The following is a 23,992-nucleotide window of genomic DNA, read 5'->3' as shown; positions in this document are numbered from 1 at the left end:
GCGTCGATATGTCAGTCCGTCCTGGCAACGTGTGCTCGTCGTCTTTGCATTTTATTAAGTCCGCCGTCGGCGAGGATGTATAGGGTACCTTCCGTCATGTCGCCGAGGGATAGGACAACCGGAATTTATGGGCGAGGATTTCCGCCCCGAGTCCGCCTTTTACATCCGAGGACATTTTGCGCGAAAACGTTTCGGCGAATAGCGCGCGTCTAATACCGGGGGCCATCGCGAGCACCCGCGTGACGGATCGCTCGAGGGTCGGTCGACTCGAAATTTTTCCTCAAGGGTCCTGGAAAATTCACCGAGTCGCGGCAAGCATCACTTTACCGCAATGCTTATCGTTAGTGACTTTCAGGTTCAGAAACATGTACATGCAAACGTGCCCCGTTCCATTCGCAAACAGCTTTTACGAACGATTGTCGATCAATCTACTTAAATCAATAGCATATAGAAAATACAGAATTCTACTTGGAATAGAGAAACGAGTATTTTCGTTTCATCCCTTCCTCATTCGCTAGACAAGGTGTAAAGGACAATGCACACCTTTAATTAGCACCTTAACGACCTTGATGATTAAATCAATCATTAAGATATCAAAGCAAGATTATCATAAATCAATGCAAACTTTATTAATTGCGATTAATTCACAATATGAAATATTAATCTAAATAAATAAAATATCATTTATTATTTTAAGCTTTCCTCTAAACTTATATCTCGCGTCCATTACTATTAACAATTAAGAAATTTTTTCTGCAAGTAATAAGTAATAATTCATATATATAAAAATATATTAGGTGTACAACTTTGCTTCCGCCGTTTTTTTTCCGAAATTCGAGGCTTTATTGTGAAAGACTGGTTATACATTTATGATTCAAAGTATTGTCCACTCCCAATGATCGTGCCAATTCTTTTTGACTTTGACTCGAGTCTTCATTAAGTAATGCCTCCAATTCTGCATCTTCGAAAACCTTCTCTCTTCCACCGCTATGCCGGTCTTCGACGTGAAAATCACCGTTCTTGAAGCGTTGAAACCACTCACGACACGTTCCTTCACTAATAGCGGCTTCATCATAAGTATTTGAGAGCATTCGATGAGCCTCAGCCGCAGATTTCTTCATATTGAAGCAGAAAATTAAAACCTCCCGCAAATGACGAGAATTTGGCTCGTAAACTGACATTTTCAATGGAGAATAACTTTATGATGTAAACACAAATCGACTAATGTTTCTATGGGGTTATGTTCACAGATGCCCAAGTTTATTGCACGACGTCTATGATCTACCATATTTATTTCGACCATTACTTACCGCTAAAGCCATCTATAGGAAAATGGCGGAAGCAAAATTGTACACCTAACCTAACCTAACTTCGTTGCTCGAATGATTATGAAATATATAAAATCGATGATTAGAGAAAGTTGGCTTTTTACGTTAAATAAAGATTACATATTGCATTTTTACTAGAAATTGCATTTTAACAGAAATTATAAATACATTTCTTGTTTATATATGTATAGAAAATTATTAACATGCCAATACGCGTATTTCATCGATCTTACAAACAGACAATGGCTTTGAGCAAATAAATTCTGCATTTTCTTTTCTTTGAATTTCAGTTTTACAGAAAAATATATGTTGAAAACTTATCTTTTTGTAATGAGACGATCGTCATCGCGAAAGCAAGAAAGAAAGAAAGAGGGACGCTTTCTTGTAAGAAATATCGTGCGCTATAAAAGAGGAAATGCAAGGTATCTCTTTTACAAAAAGATTTTGCTTCATGCCCCCTGGGAAGAGAGATACGATTTTCTGGCACCGCCAAGCATAGTACTCGTACTTTACATTAGTCGCTTTTATGCACCTCGCGTTTCGCGCGCAATCCAAAGAATTTCTCGTACTGACGCGTATCAAATTACGAGATGTATTGCGCCCGTTACTTTTTCGCATACCGAATTTCGGCGGCACGATGGTTCTTTCTTTTTTTTTTTTTGCGAGAGACAAGGCAAGGATAGAAGCCCCCCGCTGGTTGCCGGAATGAAAAACGATGGGAGCAAGAAAGAGAGGGATTTCCTTTCAAGAAATATCGTGCGCTATAAAGGAGAAGATACGCTTGTACCTTATTCACAAAAAGATTTTCATTGCCCCCGCCGGCGAAGGAGATGAAATTTTCTGATAGCGCGGCGGTGTCTTGCATATTCAAAGACGTTACTCGCACGGTTCTTCGGTCTCTAATGGCGCATAGCGTTTTGCGCGATTTGTGAAAATTTCATCAAATGTAATTGCGAAAGTGTCTGCTTGAACGGCAAACAAAGCAAATTCTGTAACATTGATTTATAAAAAAATTTCTTTGGATAGCGAGACAAGGTTGTCGTTTTGCTTTGAATACAAAAGAATACACGCTCAATTTTTTAGCGGAAGTATTTTTCCCCTCTTTTTAAGGGAAGAGAGAAAGTGAGAGAGAGAGAGAGAGAGAGAGAGAATGCGCAGTAGATTCCTCTACGATTAGAGTGCCAAATTCAGGTTTACGTCCAAAAACATTTGATAGAGAAAAGTTTCTTGTCGTGCATTTAAAATATATCAAAGAGACTGTTCTACTGATCGAGAAACAATCGATTAGACATTCCCGATGTAAGAAAAAATCCGCAAAAAACTGCCTAGTTACCCCTCACAGTAAAAAAGAATGGTATTTTATTTTTTTCCACATTCCACTTTGAAGAGGGGACAATCCGAAGACCCTCTCGAGGATTGCATGGGGTTCGAAATGTTACGAAACGCAATATCGCTTTACTCAGTTTTGAGCAGATGGATGTTGCGGACGACGTTCTTTTACATGAGATAGCGCGCCATAGAAATGATAAATGAGAGATTTCTTTCGGAAATGTCGCATCGTGAAAATGGGCGTACAATTGTTCATGAAACGAGACGTAGTGACATAAAAGAATATAGATATTCGAACGTCGAGGAACTATCGTACGCTTTCGAGTGAATTTATCTATTATTTTTCATCATATTTAAAATCACGTATGAATTACGTGCGAAGATTAAGAAAAGATCACAATTGTCATCGTCGTTTATAATGATTCTTGTCCTATTCTATTCTTTCCAAATTATCTACCGAAAACTCAGATCTATCATTATTATCGTGTCGCAGGAGATATGTCACGGATGTCGACGCAATGAAAAACAAAATGAGAATGACAGATGAATAACAGATATCGAGAGTGTCGAGAGATTCATGCTTTACATGAAAGTTGCGCGGGCTCTTTAGTGTCTCACCTTTCAAGCTGAATCTCTCTCTCCGCGGTGCATGTACCATAGAAGATTTCCATCGCGTGTCGCGAAACTGCCGGATGCGATTCGCATTTCGCGTGTTGTCAAATGCGGTTACGCTGTCAACTGAAGCGAGAACTTTGACGACGTTCCCAATTGTTTGCGGTATACACCCCATCCCCCCTCCCCATACCCCCCTTCGCGGCAGACGGATCTAACTTTGGCGCGATCATGTGTTTCGAACAATGCCCGAGGTGCAAATCGATGTATGCTGTACGAGTGCGTATAGTACACGGTCGCTTCAAGAGATAAACGCATTACGATATACAGGGTGTCCCCTCAGACAAATATCTCGAAAAATATGGAAGATACGGAAAAATGTTTCAGACAAAAGTTGTGTGGCGTCAAGGGGGCCATAAGATGGTGACAATGATTTGACCTTGGAAAATCATTTGAAGGTCATGTGAAGGTCAATTTTAAAATCTTAAATGGAAACCCCCATTTTTTATTTAGTATTCTTGTAGCTGACATCGAGAGCTTTCCAAAACAGTATAATAAAGTATTTTTTCATTAAGTACTTTTTGAGTTATTTTATATTTTAATCTGACATATTTTGATATAAAAAATAAAATATTTCGTAAAATATTCAGTTTTTACCGTAATACTTCTATGTACAGAATAATAAGACAAATTAATTAGTGCCAAAAAAAACAAATAATTGTTTAAAAAAATACATTGTAAATAATTTTCTTGAAAACAATTTTTTTTTATACTAATTTTTTATACACCCTGTATACGCTATGGAAACTTCTGTAAATGCGTAGCACGTAAGTAATCGAGATTATTGGGAAAATAAAATCGGCGCGATGTGCCGATGTAAACTCGCAGTTTACCACTAGAGCCTAATTGAACGCGCTATCTAGATATCGTTGAAAGCAGATTGCCGATCTCGTTGAAATGCTGAGTAATCCGAATATATAAAGTGACAATAGATCACAAATTTTACACGCGTTTGCAATAATCTGATTTTCGTTCAATAGAATTTTCACACTGACGTTCTTTCGTTGATACAACGCGCGCGATCGAGATTCGCGTAGAAAGTTTCTATTGTAAACGAATTTCTAGAAATAAATTCTATGAAAAACGAACGTCCATTTCTATCCCCGATATCGCATATCGGATCTTTTCAAAGAATTGCGAGGCACCCTATCGTTATCGATACTCGAATTACATGTAACAGGTAATCGATTAGCTTCGTGTACGTAACGTTCGCTTTATCGAGCTGGCGTTCAAATACGCCTCGGTATATAAAACGAACAACTTCTTGTCTAGATAATTAACTACGGGTTAATTAGATTAAACTTAAGTTTATCCAACTCTAAAGAGATGAAATCGCGATCCGATCGAAATTTTCCAGATGCAAAAATCAATGGTAGCCGTGTATCGCATTGGAGTACCACGCTGGCATGATGGCAACGTCTAAGATTTAACGTCGACGGGATATAGGAGGGACGGGGAAAGGGACAATCGTTCGCAGCCACAGGCGCCTGTGGTCTCTCCTAAAGGGGAGGGAAACTCGGCAGATGCAGCTGAGACTTTGAGCTTGCGGTTTAAACGTAAGAGAAGACGTGTTCAATCGCGCAGATGCACTTGGCTCGCGGTAGCGCGTCGTCGACGACCGATAGCGACAGCGACAGCGACAACGACGACGAGGACGACGTGGAAGAAGGCGGGCGCGGTCGCCGAGTTCAGTTTCTCGAGACATTATTTACGAATCGCATTACCACGATGCACCGCGACCAGAAACTTTTAGTAATGGAGTACGAGGGAAAGGAGGAGGGGAGGGAGGGGGAGGACCCAACGATGTGTGCCGGCCCCGCGAATGCTCGGTCTTTCCGAATCAATGTACCGACAAATTTCGGATTATCGTCGCGACGCATTTGTTCCCCACACGCGCATCGACGTTTCCACGGTGAAAAATAACAGAAAATCGTTCATAAGCGAGAAACTACACCGACGCGCGTAAGTCATACACCGAGGGATCGTCCGATGCGCATATCGGACCATATAAATATGTCAGATGAGATCAATATATACATTAATGTATCATTATTATTTTCGACAACGTCGCGAATCATTTTTATTTTCTGAGAGTGATTGTACAAACGATAAATTTTCTCGCGTTGGATTCAGATTTTAATAATCAAGCTCTTTCCCCAGACAGCACAAAACATCCTCAGGATCATCCTGAATATGTCCAGGACGGTTCAGGACAATTGTAGGATGTTTTAAGATATTATTATAAATATATTTATAAAAATTTAATATGCATACATAATTATTTTTAGTTGTGTCGGCTATTTAATATAATTTAGAAATCTTAAGTATTATAATAAGTATTAATGTCCTATAAATGTCCACTGGATAACCCCTGGATGTCTGTAGGATATATCTGCCTTGTCTATTATATTGGATGTCTTTTGGATTTCCAGAGGACATATACATGTGCAATTAATTGTTAACGTTAATTTCGTTTAATATTAATAATTGAATTTGATGCGCACATTTTCATATATCCAAAATTATTATTTATTTCATATTTCATGAGAAATGTTACTGTTCGCAACATTCCAAAAACTTTACAAACAATAGTATTCAACCGCTAGTTCGTTTGTTTACCGCTACGCGACACGCGAACTCGTATTTGGGATTTGATCATGAGAATTATATAAAGCTTGCAAAGAGCAACTGACAGGAAATTACAAATGTAATTATTTTCTATCAGTTCAATTTCTGATGCAATCCCAACATAGGGAATTCAGATATTGGATTGTTTGGACAATATTACACAACTCAAATCCGGGAGCCAAACCTAAAATATTTATGTACAGCACGAAAGCCTCAAATATTAAAGAACGGTGAACTATTTTTAATATTAGATTTTTAATATTGGCAGTAAATAACAAAACATAAGTTTAATTTATATTTAAATTTTAAAATTTGCTCCTTGAAACATACGAAAAATATCCCTAACATATCCTATAAAAATCCTTAGGATGTTCCACAGGATCTCCCTGGATTCTCCAGAGGTTAATATACGGCTATCATTTACTCTTCCTCAGGACATCCAGAGGAGATCTGAGGGTTAAAATGGGGTATCCTGAGGATATCCTACATGTATGTCCTGGATGCCCTTTGGACGTCCTAAGAACATCCTTGTGCTGTCTGGGTCCATTCCTTTTATAAATAAAGCAATGTATTTGTGATTAAGAAGCGCGTCCTGTAAAGAGATATATTTTACGTAATTTAAATTCTGGTAAAATAAAAAAGGAAAAAGAGACAAGATAGAACGCGATAGAACAAGCGACACAATTGATTATAGAAGAAATTAATATATTTTCCGTGTTCGAAACACACACTGAGGACTTAAGAAAATCATTTCTCTCTGTTTTGCAAATTTATCTCTTATTTCATTGTCATGTTTTAACCGGGCGATCGCGCCGCTCGTATCTTTCGCGCTGCGGAGACTATTCACCGAATATAAATCACGGATATCCATTTGCGCGGAAATGTGCTGGATATTTATGGTTAATTCGATTATACCGACCCTCCCCTCCCTCTCCCCCGGCGCGAAATACTTCCGAATCCTATTGTTCGCGGATACACCGACGTGTCTAAGGAAATGCAGAAGCAAGATAGTGTATAAGCAGACTGTTTTCGACAGCGCGGATTCATCGTCGCGAGCTACGTTGATAAATAAGCTCCCAAAGCCGAGCCGCCGCTCGTCCCATTCTTCATTTGATTTAAGATCGCAGAAAGCCGTACGTTTCTCTCTAAAGCGCTCTCATGCTAAATTATTATACTTTGGCTGACCTACTTTGATCTCTCGTACGTAATCTCAACCGGCTCTCTTTCTTCGACCGTAACTGCCTTCCCCCATATACTCTGTACATAAACTTTTCGATCGGGTAAAATTATGCGTATACAGGGTGTCCCATTTTAAAGGACCCACTCAAATATCTCAGAAACACTGCGTTAAATCGAGAAATGTTTCAAACAAAAGTTGTGTGGCTTCAAGGGGGCCATAAGACAGTGACAATGATTTGATCTTGGAAAATCATTTGAAGGTCATGTGAAGGTCAACTTTAAAATCTTAAATGGAAACCCCCATCTTTTATTTAGTATTCTTGTAGCTTATCTCGAGAGCTTTCCAAAACACTATAATAAAGAATTTTTTTATTAAGTACTTTTTGAGTTATTTTATATTTTAGTCTGACATATTTTGATATAAAAAATAAAATATTTTGTAAAATATTCAGTTTTCGATAATCTTGCCGTAATACTTTTATGTACAGAATAATGAGATAAATTAATTAGTGCCAAAAAAAAAAAAAAAATTATTTTAAAAAATACATTGTAAATAATTTTCTTAAAAACAATTATTTTTTTATACTAATTGATTTGTCTCACATGACCTTCAAATAATTTTCCAAGGTCAAACCAATGACACCATCTTATGACTCCCTTGAAGCCACACAACTTTTGTATGAAACATTTTTCGATTTAACGCAGTGTTTCTGAGATATTTGAGTGGGTCCTTTAAAATGGCACATCCTGTATATACGTAGGATGTGCATCATCATGCTCGAATCATTTATATCCCCGTTTTGGTTTTCGCGCGTTCTTCGCAATCGAGAACATCGTAGGAGAGAATATATAATTTTAATAATTCGATAACCAAAGATGCAAGTTTCTCCATGACATATACATTAAATAGTTTTCATTAAAAACGATATTATTTTTCTCATCAATTATAAGATTAAATACTACATATATTTCAACTTTTTAGAATAAACATTCTCTCTTTGTAAATCGAAGAATGCTAATATTTCATTTCCTGTAATAACACGTAATCGCGATTGTCGATTAAACTCGTAGAAGAATAAAATCGCTCTTTGTGAAAGTTTCACCATATATGCGTATAGTGACGATCCACTTTCCGAAACGAAGTGAAGGACTGTTAAGTGTCTCGGTGAAAGCGATCTCTGGATCTCTCGCATCGTCGAAGGATCAAAATCCTGTCCGCGGCGCGCGACACGAGAACAATGACGTTCGGAATGGAATTCCAGAACGGAAAGTCCCTGTAATTGGAAATCTCTCTTCCCACCTTTCCATCCCTCTTTTCTCTTCCTGTTATACACAGTCAATGTGAGAGGCTGCGGGACGGCGATCGATAATTCCCCCCCGTGGGAAAATCGGATATGAGGGTCCTGCGAGATTCCCGCTGCACTAGAAAGGAATCCCGCTCGGTACCTAATACGGGAGAAGGATAAGCACGATAAGAAAAGAATGAATTAGTCCATTTTTATTCTCGTAAAGACACCACGGGGACACGACAAAGAGTTTATATCCGCGGATTTTTCCTCCGGTATTATTTCTATAACCAGATTCTCTCTGTCTCTTCTATCATTTCCTTTTATGATTTATAATTAACGTGATTACGGAGCTCTCTCCGCTCTCATCGCGCATTACACAAATTCTACGTAAATCTGGCTACGCTATGAACGACGGTGAAAAATTGTGGCCGTTCCGTAAGCGATCCCCCCCCCCCCCGCGCTTCGCTCAAATTATCCCTCTTTACACAAGACCAAAATCCGTTAAACGTTTTAATTAACTCGCGGATTCGAATGATATGTTTTAAACGATGGGGAAATAAATACGTTTCGCAATGTTGCGTAAACTACACAAAAATGCAAAATTATTACGAGATACTAGATCAGCAGGATATAAGAGATATTTCAACGGTTTGCTTCGAAACTAAAGTCGTTCGTTTCAAACGAGTTTCCAGCGAATTCAAAGAATGAAAAATTAGGTCTTTAGGAATCGATCGCGATAGATCGATCGCAAGATGAACAAGCTCCCTGTTTGATGATAACGTCTGATTCGTTAGAAGAGAATTAGCAAACGTACCAGGTATATAAATATGAAACCGGAATTTTTGTATAGAAAATATACGTTTATTGTATGAAAATGATAAAAAATATTTTATTCCAAGTATTGCCCATTGCTAGCTATACATTTTTCCCATCTCTCTGACAATTTGTCGATGCCACGCCAAAAAAACTGTTGCTCCTTTGAGGCAAACTAGTCATCGAGCCATTTTCGTACATTTTCGTAAGAAGTGAAGTGCTGCTCGGCAAGTGCGTGTCCCATCGATGCGAATAAGTAGTAATCGGATGGAGCCAAGTCTGGTGAGTAAGCCGCATGCGAAAGTATTTCCCAACTAAACGCCTCAATTGTTTTCTTGATCGATTTTGCTGTGTGTGATGGTGCATTATCATGAAGCAAAATCACTTTGTGTTGCCTTTCTTGATATTCTGGTCGTTTTTCACGCAAAGCTTGATTCAAATCGATCATTTGTTGTCGGTAGCGTTCAGTATTAACGGTTTCGCCAGGTTTTAGCAGCTCATAATAGATCACACCCTTCTTCGTTTCTCACGTCAAAATCGCCACTTTTGAATTTTTTAAACCACTCAAAATACTGTGATTTACCAAGAGCATGCTCACCGTAAGCTTCGACAAGCATTCGATGCGATTCTGCAGCAGTTTTCTTCAAATGGTAACAGAAAATCAATGCTGTCCGCAAATCGTAGTTTCCAGGCACAAAATTCGACATGTTCAACGCTATTAAAAACTATGCTGTTGTATGAAACTTGTATTGTTGCGAGTTGAAAATCTTTATCAGATGTCAAAACAAGAAAATGGCGCCAATGACGCGGTTTGACGGTAACTACATTGACAGCTAGGACCATCTATGGGCAAATTCCTGTTTCATATTTATATACCTGGTAGACAGTGATCTTGACTCTTAAGTCGTTTAATCGGATCACGGAATCGGTAAGCTAAGCCTATTGTCTTGGATCTTGGATAACGTGATCCGGATACAGACGGGTCTGTCGTCGCGTCTGCCGTCAAACGTAAGACATCAGATCAAGCGGAAATAGCGAGATCTCCTTCGGTTGTTTCTGTGTGTGCGCGGAGGATACGTACGTATCGAGAGGTTCTTCCGAAGGGAAACTTCGCCGATGGATTTCGTAACGAACCTTCACGTCGTCGTCGTCGTCGTCGTCGAGACTCACGATCGACGACACGCTTCGTTTCGCGTCCCGCTACTGCAAGTTCCTGTCCGCAGGGTAATTAGATTTCATCGAGTGAGATCAAAGTCTATCGTCATTTCCATCGCCGCGAAAAGCCTCGCTTCCCGAAGTTTCTCAGGGCGGTCGTGTTTTTCTGATTTTCCGGCGGCAAACTCAGAAAGGGGATTTCGTCCAACTTTTTCGACGTCGAAATCACGACGGAAATCTCCTCATGCGACGAATGGATATAATCAATAAATACAGAAATATTTGCGCAATTGTTTCTGATATTGTGTTGCATGACACAAACATATTTCTAAATTTTTTATACTTTCGATATCTTTTGCATAAAAAAATTAATAATTATACATAATTACGTCATGTAAAAAAATCATAGTCCACTAAAATCTTTTTATAATATAAAAAGTAGATATTTACATAAATATGCTTAAATATGCGTTTAAAAAATTAAAGAAAATGTTTTAATCACTATAATTTACTTTTTTCCGTATAAAAGAAAGGGGATATATCGCCATGTTTTATTCAGTTGCTCATAAAGACTGCATTTCGATCGTTCGGTAACTGCAAGCAGATAAAAAAAGATAGGAACCTCAAAAGAGAAAAGAGAAAAACCGTCGCACACGATGCAGAGGAATATTTCAACTGCAAAGCAAATATACTCGATACTCGACATCGTGACAATATGAGATACGCGTTGAAGTGATGAAAAAAGAAGGGAAGGAGGAAACGCGATCGAACTGATACTCGAGGGCGTTTTTACACATTTTTCGCGTAAATGTCTCGAGATAAACGTCCTACGGCGAGAGCCGCCGTCCGTCGTCTGGCGCAGCCGTTTCGCCGACAGACAGATCCTTGTGTCAGGACGAATTCATAACAAAGTCATAATTGCGGGACGGCTCCCGCAGTATGCATAATCCCGTAGTTAGCAGTTCTGCTTAACGATCCGCGAGAAGCAATCTCGACGTACCTGCCACGCTGCAGGATGGAAGCGTCCCACGGCCAACCCATCCCTTATTACCTCCCTCGCCATCTCGGCAACGATGTAGACCGTATCCTAAGCTATACGCGCTAAGGGAACCCATAGAAGCGCGAGGACACGTACACCGCAGAGTATACCGTACGTACGACTGGCAAAAACTGGCTAAAGCTTGAGTGTGACGCGACAAAAACTGTGGATAAAGAGCGGCGGGAAGAGAGAGAAAGAGAGAGAAAGGTAGAGGAAAAGAAAGAGAATGAGGATGGATCGTGCAAAGAAGAGAGAAGGCGAAAGAGACGGGGAAGACAGGAGACTTCGTTAATTACAATCTCTCTCTGCCTGCCATCGCTCACCGCAAGCGACCGCGAAGAGGATCGAGTGAGGAAGGAGGATAGCGAGAATCATGCTAATATCGCGTTCGGGCAGTGAACCGTCAACGGTGGATCACGGGAGTAACAAAAGACATTACACCTTTTTACAATGGAGGAGAATCTCATCTTATTTTATATCGGATTAAAAGAATTGTCGAAGAATCTATCTCGTTTCACAAACTAATACAGACATCGAGTATCTGGCGATAAGTAACATGACAAACGCAAATATTGTATATATTATAATTTAAAGTAATATTAATTATATAGATTCACACAACTAATTTTTCAACAAAGTCATTTTACAATTATTTTACAATTATACTTCTGTAGGTTTTCTGGAAATTCGATGCGTATTTAGTATGTTACATTAATCTGTCAAAATTTATATATATTGGGTGGCCCATTTTAATACATCCAGTCGAATATCTCAAAAACCAAGCCCGGAAGAGAAAAATGTTTCAAACAAAAGTTGTGTGGCTTCAAGGGGGCCATAAGATAGTGACAATAATTTGACCTTGGAAAATCATTTGAAGGTCATGTGAAGGTCAACTTTAAAATCTTAAATGAAAACTCCCATTTTTTATTTAGTATTCTTGTAGCTGACATCGAGAGCTTTCCAAAACACTATAATAAAGTATTTTTTTATTAAGTACTTTTTGAGTAATTTTATATTTTACATATATCTGACATATTTTGATATAAAAAATAAAATATCTCGTAAAATATCTAGTTTTTGATAATCTTACCGTAATACTTCTATGTACAGAATAATAAGACAAATTAATTAGTGCCAAGAAAAACAAATAATTGTTTAAAAAAATACATTGTAAATAATTTTCTTAAAAACAATTTTTTTTTTTTTTATACTTTTGTTTGAAACATTTTTCTCTTCCGGGCTTGGTTTTTGAGATATTCGACTGGATGGATTAAAATGGGCCATCCAGTATATTATTTCTTATTGCGATAAACCGGAAAACTATTACGGTAGACTACAAAAATTTTCAATAATATTAAACTGCATAAAACGCTAGATAGAAATAGAAAGATCGATAAAAATTTAAAAAAAGCGAAATAAATTTAATATACACGTCGTACAATACGTCATATTTCGTTGTTGGAAGAATTTATCAATACAATAGAGCAGAAAAAAATACTCATATACGACAATGGCCAATTAGAGAGGCACGTGATGTCAAGCGGATGTTTTGATCCCATCAGGGATGAATGTGCGAATGTATGAGCGCTACATTTGTCTGCTTCGTTTCATAAGCGAGATAGTCTCGCTCGACGCGTCGACGCGAATAACGAAGCACCCCTAATTCAGGCCCCGTAATTAATTATGCGCCCGTTGTTTCTGTATAACGGAAGTGTCAGCTCGTGGTTTGAAAAATTTGTCACAACTCGCGCTGACGTGCTTGTAAACGCTTCTCGTGCACGTATTCGTTACCGTACGCGCGTAACTCGTCGTAATAATAGTTCAATTCGACTACTCCGACGATTATTATCTCGTTTCGCGTGATATGTTCGCGACTATCGGATTATTTCGCACCGGATTAGCGATCACAACCGACTAATTTATCGACAGACTCGATGTGTCCGCTTCGAATCACCTACTACATACAGTTGCAGGGTGCAATTGACTCACCCGTGTGCGTCCTTTGATGGGCCTTGAGATGCGAGCTCTTGGTATACACTTTCTTGCATCCGGGGAACTGGCATTTGTGTATCCTGCGCTTCGTGTCGGGCGGACTGTGCTCGTTGCTCCTTGCGTGGTGCCTGTTGGCTACGGTGGTCGTGGCCGCGGTTGCACCCGCGTGTGCGTGTTGCGTGCCGGCGACCGCGGGGAAGCCGTTCGCCGTGACAGAGATCAGTCTGCAAGAAACGCGATTTGTTTCCTCTTATTGGTTGTACATTGGCCTCGTCATAATTAGTAGTCCGTTGCGCGCGCTGTCGAGACAGACGTACCCTGGTCTCCCGTTTCCAACCGTGAAACGGGCCTGTGCGTGTCACGGTTCGCTTCCTCGACGGGTTTAACGCGAGCGAACCAGGGAGTAGCATAATCGGTAGAAACGCTTCGAAAGAAACGCGAGCGAATCGCGAGGAGCGCAATTTTGGCAACAGGCTAATGACGGACCGCGACAATGAATTGTCTTATGCTTCTTAATCCGCGCAACGAGAACTTGCAAGAACTTTCAGAAATTACTTCCCGATACAATGTCGACTTTTTAAATAAATCCGTAGTTTTTTTCTATTTGTAAATTCCTGCATAGAAAATTGCTGGGAACGAGAATTAGATGGGATAAACCGACCCGGGAAAGCGTATATAGCCACTTTGTGTCAGATAACTCCGGTTACAATCAATCAAGATAATTTCCGAGCGACACATAACTACAGCACATTCGTCTTTCGTAGGACAAGTTGACAACACGTTAACCGTGTTGCTTCTTTCAATTTTAGAGTAGATTACATTATTATTCGACAGAAATAGCAGTAACGAAAAAACACCAAAGCGAAAAGCGGTCGAGCCGAATGCTTCTTTCGTCAATCGCGTAACATGGCATAAATACGATTAACGAGAAATATATATAACATCCACCTTGCGACACCTTGCGCGTTGCCGGCAGTAACCCTGACGATAGCACTCCTGCCACCCGCGCCATGAAGGTTGAGGTTGTGCACGTCGGGCATCGAACTCCCACTCGACGAGTGACTGGAGTTGGAATGACCTTGACCCGACCCAGGACTCGACGGCGGCGTCAGGATCTGACCTTCGCTTTCGCATCCGCTATCTTCCTCCTCCTCGATCTCCTGCAACAGTAAAATATCGCGTGCATTATGCAACGAGATTATGATGACGAAATCGATACACACTCCGTAAATCGTTGCTAAAAGTCCTATTAAACTTTGACGGCAAGTAAATAATTCGTCGAGAATCGAGAGTTGCCGCGACCTTGCGAACTCGTTACATCCGGCCTCATTACATTAGTACGGCATCTCGAATCGCATTGGATCATAAATTGCATATAAGAGTTCGCGATTAGATTTTGTATATTTGGAATTAATATTTCCCACACAAAAAATTAAAAAAATTAATTTGATTCGAATTAATATTTCTATACAAGAAAAAAATACATATATATATATAATATAGGAGTGCTAATAATAATTTTTGTAGATTCAAAATTTTATCAAGATTTGTCGACTATTACATTACATTGCTATATATGAAAAATTATAAAACAAAAATAATATCTTTACTTTGCAATAGACAACTAAGTAATTTGCAGTAGAAAAATTAGTAATTAATCATGATGTGATTAATTTTTTTTTTTATCGGGTGTCAATTTTTAACGAATGAATTTTACTATATATTCAAAATAAAACATTGTTAATTGAGCAATTATTAAGAATTTACAACGTACTTCGTGTTCTTCATCCTCCTCGAGGTCTTCACTGGGCTCTTTCTTGAGAATGAGCGCCGTGCAGGAAAGGGAGGGTGAACTGTCCCAGGACAGCGCTGAACACGCCGAACTTGCCGAAGACATCGACAAGGAATCGAGGTGACGGTCGAGGAGATCCCTATCACGGCCATTGTCATTATGATCGCCGGGACTGAATTTGATGTCGTCCAAACAGAGGGGATCCCTCTCGTCTGACGTCGTCACCTGATCGAAAAAAAGAAACTGGAATAATTTTCTAAAATGCTCGCAAGATTGATGGAGATTTATTGTTTTGGGAGACTAATAAAATTACCAGTAATTTATCAAATATATATAATAATAATTTATATATATAATAAAACGAAAATAAAATTTTTTTTATATATAAAATATTAAAGCTTGAATATAGAAAGACGTGATATGGAACGATTTAATAGTAACGAGGTTAACAATAGTCTACAAATACTATTTGATTACTCACCTCCATTTTGATTGGGGGGTCGAATTGTGCGTTTGTTCCGGTGGACGTCGTCCACGAAATCGATGGCGCTCTGAAGAGGTTCCAGGGCGCCGTGTCCAGTTCCGTGGGGAGTTTTTTATACGATTGCAATTTCGGCTCGTCCTTCAGGTACCTCTCCATCTCGTAACATGTCTGTAGAAAAAGAAGACAAGAGGGTTTGTTAGAGGTCTGCAATATCTTAAGTATCGTCGAGGCAGTCACGTTAAAGTGGTGGCAATAGGTGGCTTACGTTTAATGGCCATAAAAGAGGAAAATAAGATTACTTAAACAATATATATATATAAAGTTATATATACATATATTATATATATATATATATATCTCACATTTTAATATTCAATAATGATTGGTTATTTATACTTTTACATAGAATAATTTGCGTTTAAGTTTCGTAAAAAGTCATGTGCAAAAAAATATTTTACTACAATAGAATAATATAATCTATCAATTTATGTGTCAATTATTGAAATATTAAAATCTCGATGCTGTGATTTTATCCAGATATAATTAAAATTGATAAATTAAAAAAATTACTACAATATGAATAAATAAATGTATTGAGAAAATATTTCAGTCGCAGATGCGCGCGCACGAGTCAAATTATATAATATATGGTAGAATCAAAACACGGAACACTTTTATAACGTGTTTGATTTGCCCATAAAGACGACAAGTCCATAGATGTTGTAGAAATTATCTGTAGGAATCAAGCATCCCATATGGGAGAGTACATCGCCGTCAACGCAACTACTCGCGAGTTTGCAAAGTTAGTATTCTCCCGTAGGCTGTACTAGTTTGGTACAGTTCCTTGGAGAGAGTATAAAGTTATGCTCCTCACTGCAAGGAATTATGCACCAACTATACCCCACAAATGAGATTATAGCACCCCATTCTGGCTAAGTCTCTCCTTCGGGTCCTTCGTCCTGTCAACTTCTCTTTGAACGCACTTCGCGCAGCAAATAATCGACGAATAATAGCTGCGTTAAATTTCGATTTTGATACATGTTAAGTATTTAAGTTTTAAACACATATTAGAGCAATGCGTAAAACAATAGTCTGTCCGGTTGTGCAAGAATTCGATTTTATTGAGTTCCGTGTAGGAATCAATTAACATTATTTTCGCCTCGACGCTATTATTTCCATTTCTTTTAATGAAATTAAAAATTTTTACATTGTAATAACAAAAGAAAAAAACGTAATAATAAAAAAGAAAAGTATATAGGTAATATAAATGAAAAACAATCTTCTTATTCTTAATTTTCTTATTCTTTCATTATTTTTAATAAATCAACAATCTTAGAAATGTTTCAATTTTGCTAGTATATATGTATGCAATCTTAACAATACCTATTCTCAAGACTCAAAATTTCTTATTGTTTTCTTATTATTATTGTTTCCATTCGACACTACCGTATCATCGCGATCTTTTAATAAGGTTTCACGATAATCGACATAGATACTGATTATTAGAAATGGTACGATGTTCTGCGAAAGTAAATTATATTGATGTCGAACATAGTCATATTATTTTTCTTTCCGTCCGCAAGTTATACAGATGATAGCTGATGCAAGCATTCTTTGTGCACTTCTTCGGGTATCTTCCTTCGGGCATTGTCTGCCAATTTATTATTCGCCCTAACGGTTACCATCACAAGCGACGGTTTTGTCTGACGCTATTACAAATGAAGCTATTCGCCTTCTATAAAGAACTACTTTAAGAACTTTTGTTACACGCCAGCGCTGATAGCCGGCGTAATACGGTTGAAAAATCTGTTTTCAATGTCATGACAACACACGTCTTAATAGAGGATCTCTTTTATGTAGCAGATAATTAAATTACAATATAATTATTATTTTTTTAAGAACTGAACTTTAAAAATAGAGCATTTACATTTATTTTAAGAACTTTAAGAATAAAGCAGTACGCGCGCGTTTCATGTAAAGTTCTTTAAGCAATTTAAGAATGCATAAAACTAAATGGATTTAGAAAATTGACCATTTGTATCAATAACAACTGAACCTTTTAAAACCAGTTTTAAGGTTTTAAACGAAAAATATATAAAGCTCTCTTTTTCTCTCGGTCGTTTTTAAATATCATAATTTAGAATAAGTGTGTCCGGAATCAAACAGCGGGCAAGAAGTCAAATCTATTTTCCTGTCTGACAAAGATTCTTCGGGAGCTGCAAAAAAATGGTCCCGCGCTGAAGTTCGAGGGCTGCGTCTAATGCCGCCAGTCCCTTCTGCGAGAAAAATAATCGCCGCTGGGCTCCTTCATTATTCACGATTAAAGTTCGTCTAGGGGCACCGTGAGTACGACTAACGGCGTTAATATAACTTGGAAAGGAATTTTATCACTCGCTTAGGGATCGTTTCTCCTTCCCCGGGGCTTGCTCTGGCATCAACTGAACTTTACTAATCCTGACCTCCGAAGCATAGAGTTCTATATAGACGCGGCTGATCTATCCCGTCAACTTAATCCGTGAGAAAATTTTCGAGGAAAACAATTAATCATCATTGCGAATTTGAACAATATTAATACGTTTAAAGCTGCGCGGATTTCGATTAATTTTACAAAAACTCAATCAAAAACTACATGTCTAATGCTTAAATCAATAAAATATTGCAGGAATATATTACAAGCGTGTTAACAAAACAATCCGGAAAAATAGGAAAAGAGAAGATAAAATAAGGAAAAGAGAGTATGAGAGAAAGAATACATAAAATCTCCGTCAAGCATTAAAATAAAAGCAGAGTAAACAAAAAAAATTGAATTGCGACTACCGAGAATAAATGTGAAAATATGTTGTGATCGTAAAATGTGAAAACTGTTCAATTATAACTTATTTAATTTCAGACGTAGATTAATATTCAATAACTATAATAATGAATTATTATAATAATGAATACATTCTAAGCATTTGGCTATGAAACAAAAGTGTGTAAAATTCTATTTCTGAATAATTCGCGTGAAAGAAGTTAAATTAAAAATGTTTTTAATCATAAAGCTGATGACAAATCTCGTCTTTTGTTCGATTCGTCTTTCTTATACGTACACCCACACATTGTAATATATTGGATGATTGCATAAGTTCGTGCCCGATTTTCATAGATGGCATTAAGTTACTGTATGGCGGAGTTCTATTGTTTTCGTGTAGTAATTGTTGCTTACACCGAATAGATGACGTTGTCTTATGTCAATTTAGCGTCAGGTATTGTTCAGATAAGTCCATTTATGCATAAGAGAAACCATTAAAAATAGAGAACGAAAAGGTGCATTGCGGCATGTAATGCTATATGAATTTCGGAAAGGCGTCAGTGTTGGGATTGCACAAAAAAAATATTCAAAGCGTTTATTTGGACCGCGCTTCTGCTCTCCGAACAGTCAAAAAGTGGTTTAGCAGATTTCGAAATGGTGATTTCAACATGGAGGATCAACCCCGCTCTAGATGGCCTTCTGGCATTAATGATGACATTGCGCATGCCTTAGTGGAAAGAAACCCAATGATTACAACTGAGGATATTGCTGAGAGGCTGAACATCGATAATTCAACCGCTTTTCGTCATTTAAAAAAGCTTGGATACATTTCCAAGCTTGATACGTGGGTGCCGCATCTCCTGACTGAAAGGAATAAGCTGCAGGAAAACTGCAGGAATTGCAATGGGAAATTCTGCAGCACCCGCCATATTCTCCAGATATTGCGCCTTTAGATTTTTATCTGTTCCGGTCTTTGCAGAATAGTTTAAATGGCAAGAATCTCAATTCCGAGGAAGCTGTCGAAAACCACCTTACAAACTTTTTTCAAGAAAAACCAAGTTCTTTCTTCAAAAATGGAATCGACAAGCTTATAGATCGTTGAAAAACCATTGTAGAAAAGAATGGAGACTATATAATTGATTAATAAAAGTGTTATCTCTAAAATATAATCTATTGAAGTTTATATTTAAATCGGGCACGAACTTATGCAATCACCCAATACATTACATTAAAATTGATTATATGTAGCGTGTTGTATTTCATCACAAAACAGAAAGTGAATGCATTTACGATGCTACGTACGACTCGCGTTCGGAAAAGCGGGAGTTGACCTTTTACAATTTCTCGATTATCCCGGGAAGGTAGATGGGGAAAGAGGGATCTCACAGAAGATATTTGTGATTTCCTTTGTTTCGCCGCCCTATGTAATAGTAAATTCCCGTCTTCTCTTTACCGCTTAAAAGTAAAGTGCGCGAAAGAGAGAATTGCCGGGAAAAATAAAATTGCCGGCAGCTTTCCAATAAACGCAAAATTAACCCAGCTTTACGATTTCGCGGGGACGAGAGCACGTCCTTTAGCCGTTGGCCCGCGTTAAATCCAAAATTACTATAACTTAGCAATATATCCAAGCTCTATAATAATTTAGAAGTCTGTTTGTCAGCAGTCAACTATAATAATGTTTTCCGCCAAATTACGCTGTAAGCATCCGAATTGAGGAATTACGTTTTTCACGATAAGCCACCAGAGACCATCCGTCTTTGGATTCATAGACTCGGCTGCTTTCTTCATCATGTTGTGAAATTTCGCTAGAGAAGTTATGCGATTTAAGAACCTGTTCGCTCATCTTATATGTATACGGCTGTCTCAAATACTACTATATAAGATACAAGATTACTTTATTGCCCCATTATTTCATTCTGTTTAAATACTTTGTTTAAACCCCTTATTTAAAAACATCTTGTTTTATATATATATATATATATATATATAATTTAATTATTCAACACTGTGAAAGTTGTGTGATGTGCCGCTTTCAATAGTAGTAAACGAGTATAGATGATCCCGAAGTTATGTCACCAATTCCTTCGGACAACATAATGAGATGATATTTCTCTCGCGAGACCTAAGCAAACACTCGGGTATAAGCGCGAATTTTTTTACGATGTTTATCTTCTCTTAGGTGACGAAGGGATCGCTGCGAAAGTAATGACAATAAAAAAATTCTGCAGATCGATAAGCTGCTGGCTCGATAAAAACGAACAATGAAAGAAAGACCGTCTCGACATTTTTTTTTTTTTTTTAATAAATTTATGAACTTTTTGCACTAGATTTATAAGATTTCAGTAAAATTTTCGTTGCATTACATACACGCGATAAACGTAAAATATTTTTGTCGCTTATCAAATATTCTGACAAATATTAAAGTATGATTATTCTGAATATTGAAAGCTAATATTTCAAAGATATTAGAGATATCAATTTCTAAACTTTTACAGCTCGCAATAATAATATCGACATATAATTTATAAGAATCATGCGTATCAAAGATTAAATAAATGGATTTATAATATACTTATTAGATTTTTCATCAAAGAGATGTCGTTAACAAAAATATAATTATCAATATATATATTATTTATTACTAATGCTTTAAATACACACGCGTTACCTATAAAGACATCAAGTTTCATGCCAATCCATATTATCATTCATATGGATCTCTAATAATAACAGTAAAAGTTGATATAGCTTGAAAGAAGATCGCGCTTGAAATTCTTATTTCTCTCTTCAGAAGAAACACAATTTGATTTTCCGGTGACCTGCAATTACGTTTCATTCGATATCACGTAATGTTGTGATATCAAAGAACATTTGTGGATCTTTACCCGCGAAACCACCGGGACTTTCCAGATTCGACCAACGAAGTTATCGACCTCGAAAAGAGAACGTCTTCGTTGGACGAGCGGCAGAAACAGCTCAGAGATAATGGTCACTCCCTACGACCGATAAAACCGTTCTTAATGATAACGGCGTCATTTCGGAGTTCACGTAGGTAGGATAGAACTCGATTCGTCGGTGGGCTATCACGTCGAACAAACAGTAGAAAAAGAAAAAAAGGAGAGAAAGAAAGAGAGAAAGGGGGGAAAAAATTGACCGGATCGTCGAGCGAAGAGCCAAATCTGAACGGACAAAGAGGACATCGAGAGCTTCATCCTAGATTCTTAAAATCTCTTATCGTGTAGTTCAACCGTACATCTTCGAAAATCGAACTCTTCTCTGAAGGCCAGTCTCCTCTCGACCATGCTTCTCTCTCGTTCTTTTTTCCTTGATTGTAGTTTACGTAAATCTCGCGTTACTCATCTTGTGTGGAGACGTTTCGATAGTAATGAGGCAATAACGGAATCTACTGGATTTGACGGTAACAGTAAAAATAAAGCATTCTTAAGGAGCGATGTCTCTGAAGCGGCAGGCTCGAGAACGCAATTGGCGAAAGAGTTTTCGGTAGGAAATATTAAGAAAGAGAGAGAGAGAGAGAGAGAGAGCGAAAAAGAGAGCAGAACTAGAAGAGAGGACGACGGAGGAGTCATCTCTCCGAAGAGGAGAAAAAGATAATTTTCGCTCGTTGGCGGAATTTCGTCCGATGGATTCATCCCTTCTCTCTCGTGCGTTTTTCAACCTTCATGTCGCGCGCCTCCCTGAAGTTCCGCAGTAATTCTACAGGACTGTCATTAACAGAGCTCTCGCCGCTCGCTCGAGAGCGAATGAATGATAACCCGGACCCTATTCTCTCTCTTTCTCTCTCTCTCTCTCTCTCTCTCGCGGTCGCTCGCTCAAACGTTCGAGCTCGCATTCGCCTGCTCGAGTCCGCGTGCACATTTGCGAGCGAACGAGCGCGAGCGACCGTTTCGATGCGCGTTGCAGCTCTCCTCCTGCCACGAAGGCCACCACCACGGTGGCGATCTGCCAAGTCGTTAAAGAGATTCCTCGCGACTTTAAGGGCGCAGTAAAGCCGCGAATTTATCTCGTCCTTATTTCCTCGTACTTTTGCTTCTTCTCCATCCTCCCTCGCCTCGTTCCCGGAGCGACGAAATTTGGAAAGAAGCGCGGACGAGGTCATTCTCTTCCATCCCTATATATCCATCCTTTTAATCGTCCCTCCCCATCTTCTCCACCGAATTCCTCTCTCGATTCTTTTCGTTGCAATAGTGGAAAGGGGGCGGCGATCAGGTGCTTTCCATGGATATCAGGGACTTCTCTTGGTCCCGCGGACTGATTAAATGGAGTGTATCCGTATCTTAATCTCATACTATATACGCGCGCTCTCTCGTCAGCCCTACGTCAGAGATACGAAACTACGAAAGCGTCGAGGCCAGTGCAAGAATTTACGATCCCGAGTCCTTCGGGCGTTTGAATCGTTATCTCGATTTTGCGGAATCGGGGAAAAGTATCGAATAACGGGACACATAGATTTTATATCGCGGTCTCTATCCCTTGTCTTATTGGCGCTCTGTTGTCTGAGACCCTAAATGTGTATATTGTTCACGTGACATTTAAAAGATATCTTACTGAAAAGATCCGGAAAGAAATGCTACAATTTCTTATCGCGTATACTGTCTATCCTAGAAGTAAATTGGACTTGCAATAAAATTACGCCAATATGAAATATTTACGCAGAATTGAGTTTTTTAATGATTCTCTGAAAAAAGAACTTGTATGTACAGTATTTCTTTCTAGAACTAAAAGAACATAAATCAGTTGAATTTCTGATAAAAATTATCCCAAAAGAGTAAATATATTATTATTAATTTTCTTAATTATACAATACAATGCAAATAAATATTGCAATGTTTAATATACGTTTGTTTCAAATCTATTAAATATTAAAATAACAGCCAGGCATTTATAAACGTTTATAGAACATAAAATTAAAAAAAAAAAAAAAGGAAGAAATGTATACGCGCGATGTCAATTCATATAGTAAGCAGCTTTCTTCGATTTACATCACACAATATTTGATAGCTATAGTAGATAGCTATAGATTTTTCAAAAATCCTGTGTGAATCTCTTGAAAATAAAAATATTTAAACATATTGTTGGCGAAATCTTTCTCGCAAGCGATATCGATCGCGCGTTGTCCGGTTCGGATTCATCGAGGAAATCCCGACGAGGTGACATTCAAGAGAATGGCATCTAGAACGCGAGATCGCAGAGAGATACCATCCAATCTGATCGTGTTTCGAGGCTTATGGTTTTCCTCCGCCATGCCGGTCGTCCACTCGAAAATGCAACGGAACGCCGTCGTAGAGAAGACGATATCCCGGGGTCATGGTTAACGACGCTAACAAGCCGCGGCTGAGTGACTTATGACTAATTTAGCATCCCTCCTCTCTCTCTCTCTCTCTTTCTCTCTCTGTTCCCCTCCCTCATGTCCCGTGATAATTCTCAGGCAAATGCCTAAGAAGAAGAGAAGAGAAATAGAAAGAGACTGGCACACAAAGAGC

The 23,992-nt window shown here is 38.4% G+C and overlaps 1 protein-coding gene across 6 annotated transcripts in view; it reads right to left on the bottom strand.

The window, feature by feature from the left end:
* LOC138941845 (Krueppel-like factor 6) overlaps positions 1-23,992 on the bottom strand; it is a 331,103-nt gene that overhangs the window by 10,230 nt on the left and 296,881 nt on the right. For 5 of the 6 annotated variants that reach the window (XM_070311734.1, XM_070311736.1, XM_070311738.1 and 2 more), the window contains 4 exons: positions 15,698-15,868; positions 15,199-15,459; positions 14,373-14,584; positions 13,422-13,648 (listed from right to left, as the gene is read on the bottom strand). In XM_070311734.1, coding sequence (XP_070167835.1) covers positions 13,422-13,648; positions 14,373-14,584; positions 15,199-15,459; positions 15,698-15,868 — 871 coding nt within the window. The remainder of the gene's footprint in view (positions 1-13,421; positions 13,649-14,372; positions 14,585-15,198; positions 15,460-15,697; positions 15,869-23,992) is intronic. The other variant, XM_070311735.1, reaches the window with a different exon arrangement.

This window comes from Polyergus mexicanus, unplaced genomic scaffold (genome assembly GCF_030449975.1).
Source record: "Polyergus mexicanus isolate NDT 795.1 unplaced genomic scaffold, iyPolMexi1.0 SCAF_20, whole genome shotgun sequence".
Lineage (NCBI taxonomy): Eukaryota > Metazoa > Arthropoda > Insecta > Hymenoptera > Formicidae > Polyergus > Polyergus mexicanus.
This window is presented reverse-complemented; position numbering and strand designations above follow the sequence as displayed.